Source organism: Ascaphus truei, chromosome 2 (genome assembly GCF_040206685.1).
Source record: "Ascaphus truei isolate aAscTru1 chromosome 2, aAscTru1.hap1, whole genome shotgun sequence".
Lineage (NCBI taxonomy): Eukaryota > Metazoa > Chordata > Amphibia > Anura > Ascaphidae > Ascaphus > Ascaphus truei.
In genome coordinates this window covers 113,172,016-113,191,509 of record NC_134484.1, presented here as the reverse complement: position 1 = coordinate 113,191,509, position 19,494 = coordinate 113,172,016, and the positions used below count along the sequence as shown (strand labels likewise).

The 19,494-nt window shown below is 41.8% G+C and overlaps 1 protein-coding gene across 3 annotated transcripts in view; it reads left to right on the top strand.

The window, feature by feature from the left end:
• Nucleotides 1-19,494, top strand: part of RP1 (RP1 axonemal microtubule associated) — a 452,067-nt gene that overhangs the window by 236,558 nt on the left and 196,015 nt on the right. For all 3 annotated transcript variants that reach the window (XM_075584311.1, XM_075584310.1, XM_075584309.1), the window contains one exon: nt 477-696. In XM_075584311.1, coding sequence (XP_075440426.1) covers nt 477-696 — 220 coding nt within the window. The remainder of the gene's footprint in view (nt 1-476; nt 697-19,494) is intronic.

The following is a 19,494-nucleotide window of genomic DNA, read 5'->3' as shown; positions in this document are numbered from 1 at the left end:
GCATTGCTTGTCGCAGGCAAATTGCAGGGGCAGAGCTTAGGAAAAGACAGAGCTAAAGACACTGGTATCCCGAGCGGTTTGGCATTTTCCTACCTCACAGTTTCTAACTTGCGATAACTCTTTACGAATACTGTGATAACACAGATATTAGACCATGAGGTAGGGTCATGCCAAAAAGTTAGACTTGGCAGTGATAACATCAAAGCTACATAGGCCCCTAAGATTCTGTCATCAGGCTTTTCATGATGAAATAATATTGCCAAATAAAAGATTGTTCGTTCTTTCTAGAGTAAAGCACATGGGCCAAACGTTCTTTGAACAGCAATTAAATGTAATGAAATATATTACTAGTATTATTTTTTGCATGCTAACATAATACAATTTGTTGTCATATTTACCATGAACTTAACCATTTGTTAGTATATAACCAGCTCCCTCTCCCAACTGAATTTTTGTTTTGATTTGTGTTAATATAGGCAGATACAGAGGATGTGGGAGAAGTATACAAGATACGCATTGCCTGTAATAATGTACCTATTTTCAATGGGTGGCATTTAAAGTCTTTCCATATGGAAGAAATGCAAACCAAACAAGACCTAAAGTTTGATTGCAACTGCTGGCTTTCTCTGGAAACTGAAGAGGAGGAAATCATTAAAGAATTTCCTGTAGTGAACAATGGGCAGGAACCTTTACCAGGTAAATATAGCAGCGTACATACACTGTATGTGGGAGAATATTTATAATCAAACCATGAAAATGCTAGCGATAGATTTAGAACATTCAGGTCTGACCAAAAACAAGGTTATTATGGGTTAATGACTTAACGTCTCAGTAAGTGCTAACTTGGATCTTCAAAGGTCAATGCATTGTGTGCTGTTTTCAGCTATGCTAGAACAAATACACAACTATAGCGCTATACCCATCAACAATCAGGTATATCAAATATATAAATACTGTTCACAAAACAACCCAATCAACCGTGACCAGTCAAACATTAGTATATACAAGTGTAATTGCAAGTGTAGAGTATTTACTTGCTATAAAAAGCCCTGCAGCCGTGAGTCCTCTGGGATTATCCAAATCCCATACACAGTCTTTGCAAAATAGAGTCCTCCTTTGTGCTGGTACTTGTCACTCTTGCACAATGCAGTTCATGAAAAAATAGAAAGTGTAGAGAACAATATGAGGTATACTACTATTTTAAGGACAAAAAACACCTCTGTGCAGTTCACTTAGGACATATAATTAGTACACCCAATCTATTTAACTGGTGACTGGCAGTGATTAGGAAACACACCACTACCAACATATGAACCTATACACACTGAGTGAATCCCAATGGATAGTTAACCTTTTATCCAACAGTACTTAAAATATACACCGTGGATGGTACAAGACTGAAAAACACTTACAAAACTGTACAAACAACAATGATAACCCTTAACAAGCGCTAATCTACAATGTGCAATTAAATCACAATAATGTGAAAAAGCATTAAGTGATGAAAATGTGAACACTCAATACAAGTGAACACCACTTCTGAGTGGTGTATAAGCTGCCAAGGGAACTAATAAACAGATTTTCCCAACCTGTGAAACAAATGTGAATACAAAATATAAGTCCCGGCGCTATAAATATCCAAGATACCGTGATCCAAATGAAAGTCCCAGATGAAGGTTTCTGATGGATGGTATAGGATTATAGGCACCAGTGCGCGTCACTGAATGTGATGTCATCAGGACAGGATGGACAGCGCCAACTAGGAAGCTGCACCAGGAGATTTCCTGCACGTGGGCTTCCAAACAGAGAATCGGAGCAGACTGCACTCTCAGCCAGAGCGTGAATATCGGCAGTTCCGGAGAGAGCATACCCCAAAGAGCCCCACAACCAGGCTTAAAAGGTTGAAAGGCGTTGAAAGAAAGGAATAATTTATTCGTTTTATTCCATGTGTTTGTTTGTATGTACATTATCAAATCACAGTACTGTATATTTCAGTTCTGTGCTATGTTTTCATTTTTTTCCTTACATATCACTGCTGGGAGATTTATATTTGCTGAGTAGTTTCAACAACATCTTTCAGCTACAGTTTTGTAAGTGTGAATACAAAATATAAGTCCCGGCGCTATAAATATCCAAGATACCGTGATCCAAATGAAAGTCCCAGATGAAGGTTTCTGATGGATGGTATAGGATTATACACAGAGTCCCAGGGTGTGGTTAAATCCCTTGAGCGATGTCCGCAGTGATTCTGGGGAAACAGAAGAGATACACACCAATTGCGCAGTATGCGACTACTCTTGACCCCACTCAGAACCAACGGACAAAGAAACCCTACTTACAAGATGTTAAATTGTATATTCAAGGGAGAGAATCTGTAACTGTGTCTTGACTCCGCCTCAGTAGTTCACGGATCCCACGTGACCGGCAGCAGTGATTTCCTATTCCATGCAGCAAACAGCACTCACAGGGGACGCAAGCAAGGCATGTCCATGCAGGAACAGAGAGATGACACAATGGTGTAATACGTACACACTTTAATAAAAAACTTTAAAACACAATTCACCCTCACTTACAATAGAAGGGGGATGACAATAAGACTCACGAATGCCGTCCGCGACTTGTCAACAGCCTGATGCACGCTTGAGAGCCCTCCTGAATGGCGATCTCTGCAACTCCCAAACCGATGACGTCAGCGGTAGGACGGTGCAGGGCGCTCTCACAGCATCAGTTGGACTATGGTGGCTGGACCGGCTCAAACACTAAGCTCCTCCTCCCTACGCGTTTCGTGACTCTGCGTCACTTCCTCAGGGGATAGGGGAGCCTAGTGGGAGCAGTGTTTAAATACCCTTTCACAACAAGAAAGTCCACCCTCAAAGGGGAGGTTCTGGACTTGATGACAATGGATATTGGTGTTAGGCAATTAGCAGCAATATGTACCTACTAGAAATGGCTGCTGGGATCAATTGCATTGTGGAGAACATGCTAATCATGCAAACATACATATTGTCATTGCATATATTTAAAACATATTGATTGTATAATTGCATTGTGGATGATATACTTGATTGTAACACAAACATACATATTGTTATATACCTGTTTAACATCCATAGGTATAACACAACGCATATACTGTTCTCACCTTGTTTAGAAATGGATAAGATGAAAAATAAAACTGATTAAAAATAAAAATTCTACGTGTCCTTTAAAAAAGCTGCCAAATCGAAATCAATATTTAAACCTAGGGGAGACAGAGTCCTAAGTGTGTAAATCCAGTAGCTTTCCCTTCTGGAAACTAGATTTAATCTGTCTCCCCCACGCCAAGTACCTTTTGGATTGTCAATGCCCATGCAGATTAACCCCTGTGGGTCCTGGTTGTGTTTTATTCTGAAATGATTTGAGACACTATGGGTCTCGAGGCCCCTCTTAATATTATACACGTGTTCAGCGAATCGTCGCTTAAGGGGCCTACCAGTGCGCCCCACATATTGCAACCCACATGGGCATTGCAAGAGGTACACACAGAAGTTGGTTTTACAATTAATGAATGTCTCAATTTCAAATTCCTTTTTAGTGACACTAGATATAAACGTTTTGGTTTTTACACTGTACTTACAGCCAATACAATTTTGACATGTATAATATCCCTTGAGGTCATTTAGCCAAGTTACATGGCGATCCCTGAGATTATCAATAGGACAGCTCGGAGCTAGAGAGGACTTCAGATTTCTAGCCCTTCTATAAACAATCTTGGGTTTGTCTGGGAGGCAGGTTTTTAATACGGGATCTCTTTGGAGAATACTCCAATACTTATTAATTGTTTGGGATATAACTGGAGCCAACCCACTATACTGGGTAATGAAAAAGGGAAACCCTTAAACAGATCGAATTAGATGTCCTATCACGAGGTCTTAATTTTGCCCCTGTAAATGGACCCAATATGTTCAATACATTTGTGGATGTCCATAGATTCCTGAGAAAGATTAGTCTAAAAAAATATTACATGAGAGATGCGGTAAGCAGAGGGGTTGTCACGCCAAGTTTGGCTATTACGCCAAAAATAACCCCACTAACACCCTTCAAAAATGTGTCTACCTTTTACCCTAAAGGAATGAAAGGAAGCTTTGTAGACACGTTCGCTGAGATGGTTATCTCTGACCTAGAAAAAGCCAGTATAGACTTTAAATGTCATAGGCAAAATTTAAGTCAGGAGGAAAAAAAAGCTGTCAAATCCCTCGAATCCAATAAAAACATAGTTATCAAGGCGGCCGACAAAGGGGGAGGGGTGGTAGTGATGAACTCATCATACTACAAAGAAGAGTCACTAAGAATACTGGGAGATACCACCACCTATTTGAAATTAGATAGTAACCCCACAAACTCCTTCAAAGAAGAAATGGTGACTCATTTGAACCATGGTCTTCGGGATGGAATTATCACAACACAAGAACTAGAGTTCTTGTCTATAGAACAACCAAGAATACCAGTGTTTTATTTCATCCCGAAGATCCATAAGAATCTTGAGAGACCCCCCGGCCGTCCCATAATATCAGGGATACGATCGCTGACATCCAATCTCTCCCAGTTTTTAGATTACCTCCTCCAACCATATGTGGTCCAGGTCCCATCCTACCTGAGAGACACCTCACATGTGTTAACCCTGATACAGGACCTAACTTGGAGTAGCGAACTTTGTTGGGTCACATGTGACGTAGTCTCATTATACACGGTGATCAACCATCAGATGGGACTAGATGCTATTGGAAGAGTTTTGGACAAAGATGTGAAGGTAGATGATAATCTGAAACAGTTCATCTTAGATGGGATTAAATTCATCCTGACCCACAACTATTTCAGCTATGACCGAGAGTACTACCTCCAGACATGCGGCACCGCAATGGGCACCAGGTTTGCACCTAGTTATGCGAACTTATTCATGTCCATCTGGGAAGAGGATCATATATGGTCCTCCAACCCGTTCAGTGCAAACCTGGTGCTCTGGAAAAGATATATCGATGATGTGCTGTGTGTCTGGAGGGGGTCATTAGATGAACTGGGAAAGTTCCAAGAATATCTAAATACCAATACATGGAACTTAAGGTTCACATTCAATCATCACAAGTCCACTATAAACTTCCTCGACCTTACCCTGTACATAGTCGATAATAATATTCACACAAGGACATACCACAAAGAGGTTGATGCCAATACATATTTATTGGCATCAAGCCACCATCACCCTAGGTGGCTTCAGAATATCCCCAAGGGCCAAGCACTCCGAATTAAGAGAAATTGCTCGGAAGACTCAGTATACCAGCAACAGGTTAAGGATCTCAAAGAGAAATTCTTGGATAGAGAATATAGAAGTAGTGAATTAGATTTGGCCATCACAGAGGTCAGTAAAATTGATAGAGCCACTCTAATAACAAAAAAAGCCACTACATCAGGGCAAGGGACAGAACAAAAATTTCCCTTTTTCATTACCCAGTATAGTGGGTTGGCTCCAGTTATATCCAAAACATTTAATAAGTATTGGAGTATTCTCCAAAGAGATCCCGTATTAAAAACCTGCCTCCCAGACAAACCCAAGATTGTTTATAGAAGGGCTAGAAATCTGAAGTCCTCTCTAGCTCCGAGCTGTCCTATTGATAATCTCAGGGATCGCCATGTAACTTGGCTAAATGACCTCAAGGGATATTATACATGTCAAAATTGTATTGGCTGTAAGTACAGTGTAAAAACCAAAACGTTTATATCTAGTGTCACTAAAAAGGAATTTGAAATTGAGACATTCATTAATTGTAAAACCAACTTCTGTGTGTACCTCTTGCAATGCCCATGTGGGTTGCAATATGTGGGGCGCACTGGTAGGCCCCTTAAGCGACGATTCGCTGAACACGTGTATAATATTAAGAGGGGCCTCGAGACCCATAGTGTCTCAAATCATTTCAGAATAAAACACAACCAGGACCCACAGGGGTTAATCTGCATGGGCATTGACAATCCAAAAGGTACTTGGCGTGGGGGAGACAGATTAAATCTAGTTTCCAGAAGGGAAAGCTACTGGATTTACACACTTAGGACTCTGTCTCCCCTAGGTTTAAATATTGATTTCGATTTGGCAGCTTTTTTAAAGGACACGTAGAATTTTTATTTTTAATCAGTTTTATTTTTCATCTTATCCATTTCTAAACAAGGTGAGAACAGTATATGCGTTGTGTTATACCTATGGATGTTAAACAGGTATATAACAATATGTATGTTTGTGTTACAATCAAGTATATCATCCACAATGCAATTATACAATCAATATGTTTTAAATATATGCAATGACAATATGTATGTTTGCATGATTAGCATGTTCTCCACAATGCAATTGATCCCAGCAGCCATTTCTAGTAGGTACATATTGCTGCTAATTGCCTAACACCAATATCCATTGTCATCAAGTCCAGAACCTCCCCTTTGAGGGTGGACTTTCTTGTTGTGAAAGGGTATTTAAACACTGCTCCCACTAGGCTCCCCTATCCCCTGAGGAAGTGACGCAGAGTCACGAAACGCGTAGGGAGGAGGAGCTTAGTGTTTGAGCCGGTCCAGCCACCATAGTCCAACTGATGCTGTGAGAGCGCCCTGCACCGTCCTACCGCTGACGTCATCGGTTTGGGAGTTGCAGAGATCGCCATTCAGGAGGGCTCTCAAGCGTGCATCAGGCTGTTGACAAGTCGCGGACGGCATTCGTGAGTCTTATTGTCATCCCCCTTCTATTGTAAGTGAGGGTGAATTGTGTTTTAAAGTTTTTTATTAAAGTGTGTGTACGTATTACACCATTGTGTCATCTCTCTGTTCCTGCATGGACATGCCTTGCTTGCGTCCCCTGTGAGTGCTGTTTGCTGCATGGAATAGGAAATCACTGCTGCCGGTCACGTGGGATCCGTGAACTACTGAGGCGGAGTCAAGACACAGTTACAGATTCTCTCCCTTGAATATACAATTTAACATCTTGTAAGTAGGGTTTCTTTGTCCGTTGGTTCTGAGTGGGGTCAAGAGTAGTCGCATACTGCGCAATTGGTGTGTATCTCTTCTGTTTCCCCAGAATCACTGCGGACATCGCTCAAGGGATTTAACCACACCCTGGGACTCTGTGTATAATCCTATACCATCCATCAGAAACCTTCATCTGGGACTTTCATTTGGATCACGGTATCTTGGATATTTATAGCGCCGGGACTTATATTTTGTATTCACACTTACAAAACTGTAGCTGAAAGATGTTGTTGAAACTACTCAGCAAATATAAATCTCCCAGCAGTGATATGTAAGGAAAAAAATGAAAACATAGCACAGAACTGAAATATACAGTACTGTGATTTGATAATGTACATACAAACAAACACATGGAATAAAACGAATAAATTATTCCTTTCTTTCAACGCCTTTCAACCTTTTAAGCCTGGTTGTGGGGCTCTTTGGGGTATGCTCTCTCCGGAACTGCCGATATTCACGCTCTGGCTGAGAGTGCAGTCTGCTCCGATTCTCTGTTTGGAAGCCCACGTGCAGGAAATCTCCTGGTGCAGCTTCCTAGTTGGCGCTGTCCATCCTGTCCTGATGACATCACATTCAGTGACGCGCACTGGTGCCTAATTGTTTGAAGAAATCTGTTACCAGCAATAGCTGGTTAACAGAATCCACTTGGCAGAGTGGATGTAAGGGCTACCTTACTTGTACTAATTGGTGTGCATGTAAATTTAGTGTTAGCAGCAGTAGGTTCATGTCAAAAATAGAGTTTGTTGATGCAACGCACAGCAAGAAAGGTGATAGCAGGTCTGGCAAAAATCTTCTTTATTGTAGGAACATTAAAAACGGAAGGCTGCAACCTTCTACGCGTTTCGTGCAGTGAAAATTGCACTTTATCAAGAAGTCAGTTAAACATGGTATACTACACCCTATATATAGGGACAGTCTGCCGTTTGGCGCCAAAAAACGCTAATTGGAATTTGCATAATAACTTTATAACACAAAGCTGTGCCAGCGCCATACCAGAAGCGGCTGTTTACCTGTTTAGCCGTTGAGATTTCCGCCTCCCAAACACACCTGCTCTATGGCACGCAACGCAGGGCAATGGAGGGCCAAATCTCGCGAGATGCGTTCCAGGTTGGCCACGTCTGTCCGCGCATGCGCAGATTGTGCTAAATGAAAAAGACAGACCCAGATCCCGCAAGAGGGAACCACTAAAGTCCTAAATACTCGCGCATGCGCATGTATGGCTCTATGACATTGTATGCAACAATAATGGCTAATAATTAGTGTAACCGACCACCATAAGGGAGATAACCATGGTAATGCCCCATAAACCTATGGAGACACCCATAAATGTACCACATATTAACCTTTCTGTATGTTTACTCATGTCAAAAATAACCGGTAAAGAATATGAAGTTAACTCCTTCATTAACTGAGTGCACCCATGTAGTGTAACTACTGGAGTGCCCATGTGGACTCCAGTACTGTATGTTGTAAGAACATCTAGTCCACTTAAAAGGAGACTGTGGGAACACATTAATAATATCAAAAAAGGTTTGCAAACCCATAGTGTCTCCAATCATTTTAGATTGGTCCATGAACAGAACCCCGTTGGCTTAAAATGTACAGGGATTGAATGTCCTAAGACGAATTGGACAAGAGGGAATATAATTATTCAGATATCCAGAAGGGAAACTTTCTGGATATATCAATTAAAGACTTTGCCACCTCAGGGGATAAACCTGGATTTTGATCTGGGTTCATTCCTAAGGGACTAGAAAACGGTGGCGCTATGCCCTCCTTCAATATGTTACCTGTATTAACATTCAAATTGGTCTTCTATTATTGAGTGATCGGTTGATGAAACTAAATGTGTAATTCACTTAAGATCTGCTCATTTTTGTACCTCAAGATGTGATTCTATGGTCCACATCACTCTGTGGAAATATATATTTGAATCTTTTAAATGTTTGAATTGATAGTACATATATCTTTTATGCATTTTATCCATTTTATATATTTCCTTTATTTGTATGAGTATAGTGTAATGTCCATATAGCCTTAGTGTCTAGTATTGATTACATCTATGCAGATACAAATTGTTTAGGTTATATGTATGACTGTTTATTGGTTGAGATGGCCTGTTAACCCTTTAGGTAATTGGGTATTTCAGGATGGTATCACCTACTCCAAATTGAATCAGTACACCAATCATATGTTTATAGGCTGGACAAGCAATTGAAGGCATCATTATATTATTAGCATCTTTGTCATGATTGGATAGTTACAACTATTTAGTAGAGGGAGTTTCCTCCTATTAACTAGTATACCCCTGAGGAAGTGAGACGTCTCTCACGAAACATGTTGGTTTAAGTTTATTATCCTCACGTTTCCTTCTTAACCGCCTGAAACCTTTCAGCTATGCGTTACTATAACGGACATCAGTGCTAATGATACATGCAAAAGAGGTGTACCCTCTAACAATGCATTTCCACAGAGCTCCGTTATAGTTAATGCAGGGATTTCACATTACGTTAGCTCATAGCTAAAGGTGGGGTTACTCACACCCAGACCCTGAAATAGGTCTTTTATAGTTTCTGGATAAGTGATAAGTGTAGGACCACAGTTAGGTATGACTGAACTCTCATATTGTTATTTACAGGGTTCTTTCCCTTTCCCGTCTTCTCTTTTTTTTACTTTCATAAAACACTTATACAGGGTCTGCATGTCTTACCTTTGGGTAAGACAGGCTTAACGCCATGCTAGTTGAAGCTAACACAAGGCAGTGCTAGCTTTACATGGCGTTAAGCCTATGCTAATGAGATCACTAACGGCTGTTGGTTTTGCTTATATTTAGATTTGTTGATACCTGTTAAATTCAGGAAAGTTAACGGATGTTACCTATTTAGGTAACATCATGTTAGTAGTAGAGATTGGTGAATATTTTTGGTGACTTTGGATCCGCAGCATATCGACCGGTTCCTTTGGTCCACGAATTTCAGCGGCTCAATCTGCAAAAGTTCGTTTTTTTTTCATTATTTAAGTAATAATCCCTGAAGAACAGGGCATTACTGGCCAATAATGCCCTGGCTGGAAGAATTGAAGGCCCGAGGCGAAGCCGAGGGACTTTTACCCAGCCAGGGCATTATTGGCCAGTAATGCCCTGTTCTGAGGGGATTATTACTATTATAGGCTAAATGTAGACTTTTTTTCATAAATAATAGACACTTTTGTATAGTTAAATAGATTTTTTTATTAAAATAAAATGGTAAATACATGAAACCACCTCAATATAGTCTTACACTGTAGATATTGTGACAAACGGCTTACTTCGGGGCTCCGCCGTCTGTCCAGGACTGTTAGAACACGGTCTTTTAGGGTAGGTTAAATGACGAGGCGTAACGTGCTGTTCCTTTAAACAGGCTATGCCTGGTTTATTCAGTCCCAGGCACTGAGACTGCCACACTGCATATAAGAGAAACACAAGAAAAGCAAAAGCCTGCTCACCTGAGCAATAACTTAACTGAGGTTTACCCTGACTGGGATTGGGGCAGCTTATCCGCTTCCAACAAACAAAAATAAGGAACTTTGCAATTTGATAAAGGTACAAAATGATTTAACCTGTTTGGGGAGAGGCTTTTCCCCTCTCTGCTTCCAGCAGCCTTCCTGTCTCCAGTCTCTTGGGGAGAGGGGAGAGGAACCAGGAAATCAGCCTTACATACCTGATTTCCATCTAGCAGGACAGGTGACAGAAATCAGGCAGCAGACAAACTCTGGTCTGGATCCCTCACCCCTCAGTACCAGCACTTGCCAAACTGTGGGATGGAGTGCATGCATTCTGAGGCTGCACTTTCCAGCCTAAACAGGATAGAAACTGTTCAGTATCCTGGGAGCCCTATATATGGAATTTATTACCATCCCCTGGTTTCTGTCACAATATCTATATCCACACACTGCCGCCCCCTCTGTGTACACACACACCACACATACAGCACAGCAGATCTACACACACACAGCACACCACACAAGCACACCACACACACACACACACACACACACACACACACACACACACACACACACACACACACACACACACACACACACACACACACACACACACACACACACACACACACACACACACATACACACACACACACACACACATACACACACTGGAGCTCTACACACACAACACAGCACCTCTACACACACAACACTGCACCTCTAAACAAAACACAACACAGAACCTCTACACACAACACCCCTACACACAACACAGCACCTCTACACACACACAAACTGCTGCTACACACATACAACAGAACAGAACAGCACACACACACACACACACAGCTGCTGCTGCTACACTCATAAACACTGCTGCTGCTGCCACACACACACACACACACACACACACACACACACACACACACACACACACACACACACACACACACACACACACACACACACACACACACACACACACACACACAGAAACTACAGCCAGAAACAAACTGCAGACAGACACTCACTTGCTTTGCAGACTCTCTCTCTCCCACCCCACCAATTCAACTGAATTTTCTCAGTTCACGGAGCAAGGGGAAGGAGTCAACCCGTGGCTGATACTTCTCAACCAATCCCCTGCCCTGTCTCAGAGCTGTTCCTACTTTTAGACCAATCCCCTGCCCTGTCTCAGCTGCTCTGAAAGGTGATTGGCTGGAAATAATCACATTGAAATCAATACTTTGCAAGCAGCTAAAATTCTGGACATTACTGATTGGATAATGCCCGGAATTTTAACCAATCAGAGGGCAGAAATTTCAATAATGCCCTGAATTTTACTGCTTTAGCCTATAATACCAATTAACTCCATGGATTCCGCAGCCCCTGGATGGATTTGTAGACTCCGCAGATTCAGCAAACCATTGTTGAATTCTTAAGAATCCATCATCGGATTGCTGAATGGATTGTATCCAATGGCAGTTTTTGATGAATCAGCGCGAATTAAAACCGACCAAATCCGTTTGCGGATTTTACAATGCAAAATGGGTTGGGTGTGGGGGGAGGGAGAATTTGAGCAGATGCACCTATCTCTAGTTAGTACCCCAGATTTGTAAAACAAATATATATTCACTGCGCTTCTTTGTGTAGGAAGCATGCTGCTGGCGACAAAATTGGCCATACATATGCGAAAAAAAGTACCCTGGATTTAACTGAGCTCTCTGTATCTCCCTTAGTATGATACTTAAGTATCTTATTAGGCACCCAATAACTGGTCTTATATATTGCTGAACACCTATAATCTACAGATGGATATTAATTAGATAGAAATGGTCCATAAAATATAGATCGCTCAACAAATATCAACTGTATATACAGTGCAAACAAAAAAAATTAAATGTTACATTTTCTTACATAATTTATTAACATTGTGGAGCAAAAACTAAGGCTCTCTATATAATGCAATGCAAATAACGGGGTCAAATTACCGTCAAGGTGAACCCTTACATGCACCCTATTGTTGGTGCCTTTTAATGGAGTCCAGTTCGTGCTGCTCAACCCAATAGGATCTATCCAGGATCCTCATATATAGTAGGTGAAAAAAGGGGAGAGGAGCGCAGAAATGAGCTGAAATATTGTGCGAACAATACAAACAGGAATTGATGTTCAATTAGAGGTGTGGGGAATACACGCATATGTAAGCGTAACACATCAATGGTTTGGGAAAAAAATATATTAGTAGTATTACTTACACGGCTATGTGTAAGCATGGAATAAGTAGAAGGATTCTTTGAGGGATTTTTTCTGACTGTCCAGTCTTCAATTTCCCTCGAGTCCACGGATGATCACAGCAGTGTGTGAAGGATATGTGACATGTGAGTTTCCCGGTCACATGGGGGTCCCTCAGTGCCGGACAGCAAACGCAGAGATATAATAGTTTTTTTTTTAAACAAATATATTTAATAAAACAAAATAGCAATGGGCAACTCACATCAAGTAACTTCCTCCGACGGCGACAGCGGCCCAGTAAGTAACAAGGTACTCAGGCCCCAGACTCTGCAATTGTAGTAAGTCTGAGAGCTAAAAGTAGCGGGATTAGATTGGAGAATCTGCTGAGATTTATGTTTTTTATTTACGTAGTGTGGTACACACTAAGTTTTCCACTTGTACGGTCAGACATTGGCACAGTTATAGAAGTCATTAAAACGGTCACCCCATAATGCCTCTGCCGCCATTTTGTCCTAACTCACCATCAGCATGGCCATTTTAAGTGAAAAGCTATGTAATACAGCAGACCTATGCTTTAGTTGTCCATGTTAAGAAGCAAAAGGTGATGACTGCATGTCATTTCCCAGAATCCCTGGCTGCAGTGGAAGCATTGTATGCTATGAGATAATGGGGAAGAGCAAGATTGCAGACGTGTCTGAGACATGTGAAGGTGCTCACAAGTGATATTTCTATTTGCTAGTAATTATGTAAACTCTATGAGCATTTTACATTCATTTTTGTATTCCCTTGCAAACAATTGAATTATAATTTAATTAAAACAAAATTTAAATAAATATGGGAAGCATCAGTGTAGACAAACGTTCACAGAGGTACACAATTGGAGACTTTTATAAGGTGAAATTATAATAAGGCTTTATTTTGCCTTTTCCTTTTTTATCAGGAAATCATCCAAACACAGGGGGGGGGGGGAACAAAGCTTCTATTCACTTGGGAGTATTTCTAGTGAAATCCTATGCAATTAATTCACATCTCCGTTAGTTAAGCATTTCTCCCAGCCCCAAATACATAGCATGAAATAAGCAGATATAAGCAGTCTCTTAAGAATAAAAGTCTTATCTGTTTCTTGAAGGGAAAATCTTCTCAGTTCCTAGTTCAGCTTCAGGTGTAGTAGTTTTCCCTGTGTCCTGAAATCAGCTCTGCTGTGTCTTGTGGCAGAGCTCAAGGCATGGTCAGCTCCAGAGATCTGTGTTCTCTTGGTCAGTCTCTCCTGGGAGACTCAAGAACCGTGCTCTGTCTCCAAAGGTCAGCTCACAAGTGAGCTAAGGAGTCACTTCCTGTCTCAACAGACAGGCTTTTGTAATCAATCTAGATCAGGCAGGTGGTGTTTATTAATTGACTACCAGCAGTTAACCGCCACACTGCTAGATTAAAGGCACATTACTTGAACAGGGATTACTCCCCTGTTACATACCTCCGCTGTTTGTGGGAAGCTCGGTCTTGCCACAGCCAAAGCCCATCCTTCCACTCTCATTCTAGATATCTCTGTGACTTGAATGAGAGTGGATGGAGGAAGAGAACCCTAAGTCCTGCTGGGATTGGAGCCCTTTCTCCAGTTTATTCGTGTCTCCTCCTGAAGGTGCTTGGGATCAGCACCCCTCAGTCGCTCGAGGAGGACTTTTTCCAAGTATAGTCTTTTTTCTACGTGCGCGGTCATGAGATTTCCCTCGCGTCGGGTGCTCGTCTTATTGTAGGCATACTGTATGGCAGCAGTTGCAGAGCGTTTAAAAACAGCCCTTTGAGTTTTCCGCTCTTGAAGCTGTCTCTCTGCCCTTTTCCCACTCAATGGGGTTGCAAGTTCAGCCCATTTTAGATAAAGTTGCAATTCCACACCCACTTCCAGAGAATGTCCCATCTTTTCAGCTTCATCAGCTAAGGATTCTTCTGGTTTTAATTCAGCACGTGTACCTTCTTTTGTTGCCTGCTGGGTGGCTGAAGGTTTTGCTAGTGCTTGTTTAGGTGGTTCAAATTTTGCAACCTTGTCTTTTAGATGAGCGGTATTCCCAGCTCTCACTGTACCCTTGTCTTCATGGGTTTTTGAGGCTGTGGGATACTGACGCTTAGTCAGGGTCAATACTTGTCCTTGTAGGACTGTAATCTCATCCGCGAGAGATCCCTGTTTTTTGAGTGCGTCTTGCAAGTCTCTTCTCAGGGAATTTATCTGCCTGCTTTGCTTTCTCTGAGCTTGCTTCCATATTTTTATTGCATTGTGAAGCACTATGAACTTCTTTGCTTGGGCCACAGTTACTTGTTTCAGTTTCTGGACCTTCTTGTGCTCCCTTGTGTGCCGTGTCACTTGGGTTCTAAGCTTGGCTTTTAGTGTTGCTTTGGTGATGCTCAGGGTAGCCTTCAGTTTCTCATGTTGCTTTGTGGGGACATACTGGGTCATCAGACGTTCCTGCAGCACTTGAATTTCTTTAACAGCCTGCCGATTGTCATCCTGCAGCCTTCTCCTCTGCCTTCTTGAGGTGCGTACGCAGACCTTGCAGTTGGTTCTGCAGTCAGTGCTCTGCTTCAAACTTCTCACCTTCCAAAAGTCTATTTATTTCTTTAAGCTCGTGCAGCTTTTCATTTTTTTCCTTGACGTCGTTTGTCAAATAAAAAATTTCTTCTTTGAGTTTTACGTTTTTTCTTTGTAATCTTAAATGTTCTCCCTTTTCAGTCTCTGTATTGTTCAGGGCCACTTTGCAGTCCTCCTTCCATTTACGCACATCTGCTTTGAGACTGACAGTCTTCTGGCGTGAGACATCCTTCTCTAGGTTGAGGGTCTGAAGCTCCTTCTGGGAGACTTGGAGATTTGTATTAAGATTGGCAATAGTTTCTTTAGCAATGTCCAGCTTCTCAGTGAGACTGTGTAGTTCCTTTCTAGAAATTTCCAGGTCTGTGCGGCAGCTGTTGGTCTCATGATGTGAGGCATCCAGTGCTCTGCGGAGTGTCTGAACCTCTTTCTGAGATACGCCCACCTCTATCCGGACACTGTTGACCTCCTGTCGTGAGGCATTCAGCTCTATGCGAAGAGTGTGAACCTCTTGCTGGAAGACTGTCATCTGCTTCAGTGCCTCCTCATACTTCCGCTTTAGCGTAGCCACCATTTTATCAGATTGGCTCTGCTTTTCATTCATGGCGGAAATAGTAGCATTTGCAGTATCTAGCTCAGTCTTCAGATCGTCCAATTCTGTCCTGGCTAAAGAGTACATTGCGAGCACATATTCCTGTAGCTTCACGCTATTTTTCTGTAGCTCTGTGTAACCATCTTCCTTTTGTTTCAATTGTTCACGGAGCATATCACAGTCATGCCTGGCATTTTTCAGGGCATCTTCAGGGTTGGTCAAGGGATTGTCACTCACTGGTTCCGGCTCCACTTCCCTGGGATGGTTGGTTGAGGGTTCCTCACTGTTGGCACCGGACAGACACTTCTTTGGGGTACACGACTTCTGCCTTGGGCCCTCTGGATATTCGGTTACCCGCGGGACGAATTCTCCATTTTCTCTAGGCTGCAGGGCAACTCGGTCCCCCTTTTCCTCCACAGGATCTGCGGACGTGTCTGTTCCTTCCATGGTACGTGAAGAACCGCTTTTCTTTTTCTTTTTCCGCCTTTTTGATTTGGATGACACCGTCCCTTCAGGGATATTGGGGTCTCCATCTTCATTTGAAATTTTAGCAGCATCACTGGATCAACTCGGCTTTTCTTGCAACTGTAATAGCTGACAGAAATATTCGGTGATCCGCTGCTCCCGCTCTTTCTCTTGTCGACCATATTCGTCATCATAGAGGGCGGTCTTTTCTGTTCGTGCCGAGTTCAGGCACCCCCACCATTCTTGGGGTGTTTTGTGGATGTGACTCGGTTCGGGTTCCCCATAAGAGATGTCTTCCTCTTTATTGGACTGGAAGGGCCACTCTTCCGTGGGGTAGGGTTCATTACAGGAATGCTGCATCTTGTCCTCCATTTTTAGGCTATCAGGTGTAATTTTCTTCCTGACCTCAGGAGGCGCTATTGCAGCTGTTGCCACTGTATTTTCTAGAACCCCCAATTGTGGTAGTCCTACAGATGGGCATATTTTGCTTGTAGAGGTCGTAGCTCTCACAGGCATCTCTGTAGACTTTTCTTTCTTGGGTATTTTTTTTTCAATATCAGCAGTACTGTGCATGCATTTTCTCTCATCAGGTATACAAGATGTGCAGTTGCTAGGGAAAAAAGTCTATTTGCTTTACACCATTTACTTGCTAGGTATAATCTCTCATTAGGTATGCTGAATGTGTAGTTGCTAGGAAAAAACTTCTGTTTGCTTTACACCATTTACTTGCTAGGTACAAATCCTCCGCTTCAGCAACAGAATTTGGTTTTCTGCCTGAGTTCAGTAATTTTCAGTCTCATCTTTGGGTATTATGGCATTCACACTTCACACTTTGGGTGTCTGTTTTTGCTCCCAAGATATATATAGGCAGACTTTTTTACTTGCAGAAAAAAAAACATTCTTTGCAGTGGACTATTTCTTTCATTCCCGGCAAGGTGACTAAACACTCAGCAATTGGCTTTGATAAACCTTTTACACAGTTCAGAAATCCCCTTTTCCCCTATAGGGCAATTTTACACTCAGCATTTGTTTGCTAAAAATTCCCCTGCTTCAGCACATTCTTGTATCAATTTTCACACTTTTCTGCATATACTCCATTCACAGCTGGTAGCCCTATGCGGATTGGCAACCTTTATTTGCAAAATCAGTACCACTCGTGGGTCACCATCTGTATTCACTGCTTCAGCGAAACTTTTCAAAACAACAAACACCTATCCCTTTTAAGGGCTGACTCACTTCTTGAACCCTGACTATGGCTGGAAGGCAAATCCCCTATTTCAATGACCATATTACAGTTTGTGATTGGCAAAAAAGGATTAGCTGTTTCAGCAGTCTCTCTCCTCTTGGGATTGGGGCAATGAGTCCATCTGTGGTTTTGTAAGTTTCAATGCAGTGTAAGTTTCAGTGGTGTGTCCCTTTAACTCTGATCTCTGCTGCATGAGGTTTTTTTTTTTTTTTTTCTAAGTTGCTCAGACTGTTTGTAGGCAAAAAGCATAACAAAAAAATTTCACATAAAAATCTCCGGTCCTTTTTAACTACAAAGACACCTCTCATCTCACTTCGGACACCATATGTAGACGGACGTTCACAGAGGTACACAATTGGAGACTTTTATAAGGTGAAATTATAATAAGGTCAGCTCACAAGTGAGCTAAGGAGTCACTTCCTGTCTCAACAGACAGGCTTTTGTAAGCAATCTAGATCAGGCAGGTGGTGTTTATTAATTGACTACCAGCAGTTAACTACCACACTGCTAGATTAAAGGCACATTACTTGAACAGGGATTTCTCCCCTGTTACAATCAGTTTAATTTTTCAGGGATTTAACAAATTTGAAGAGCACAGTGGGCAGCAATACTACATACTCTCTCCCCCTCCCCCCTATTTTTTCTTATTTTTGTATATGTAAAGCATGTAACAATGTATAATTCTATATTCTTACCTAGGATGGCAATTGTTTGGTGCTCCTATTATAAATCTGTAAAAATCCTGATTCTGTAACTGACATAAAGGCTGCTTTCTATCTGTGTCTCAGTCTGTGAAATGCTGCAGCTGATATGTAACTTTGTATTACTAAGTGTAACACGTTATTGTTACAGCTTTCAGACTAATAGACAGTCTGCTGTTTGGAACATAACAACAGATCTGTTTGTGATACTTTGTTGCCAAGGGGCAGAGCTCAAAAAGGTGTATGTTATAGACTATTTCCAAAGAGGAAGTTGATATGACTTTCTAATTGTTTTCAGTGTCTGAGATGTCCTGCCCTTCCATGGCCCCGCCGTGTACTCTCTGGCACTATCGATCACCTGGCCGTTCTCCTGAGTGATCACGTGATCGCTTCCTGGAGCGCTGGTCGCAAACAATGCCTAAAAACTAGCAGACGGTCATTATCTACAGCGTATGTCAGGAGGGCCCTCAGGGTGACACCGTTCATGACGTACTCTGTTCGTTAATAGGACACTGAAGGAGGTCAACTTGGCAAAGAGCAAGCTAAAAGATATTGGCCAGTGATGTATAAGTAATGTAGGAATCTTTATATCTACATGTCAAATTTCCCACCTTTGGAAGTACAGTAATGGAAAGTAGTAGATAGATGTTTTGTCCTGTGTCATTGTATGCTAATATATCAACCATTACAGTAGTTATACGTGTGATTTAATAAATGCAATGTATTACTTGATTTAACGTGATGTATAGTCAGTGTGATGAATATATGAACTAATGTGTACACATTGTGGAAAGTAGATTTACTAAAATGCAAATGACAGGCACATTATTTGCCCTCTACAGGAAATTAACTATTGATTTCGTCATAAGGTATGTCGACCTAGAGTCATTAAACTCTGTTAAAACAAAGCCAACAGGAGCAATACAATGCACAAACTACACAATAACAATACAGACGGGGTTAAGGCAGCGGCGTAAATACCGTGCTGCTAAACTTCACAATGCCAGAGCTGAAAATTGGGCCCAATGGAGGTCAGAGGTCAGGCTCAAGTTCCGTGCCGGTTGATGCTGCTGCTCTGACTGCTTGATGTGGAGGTGGGGCAGTCACTCCACAGCCAATTCTTTCTTCCCCTACCTGTTTTCAAGCCCACATGGCT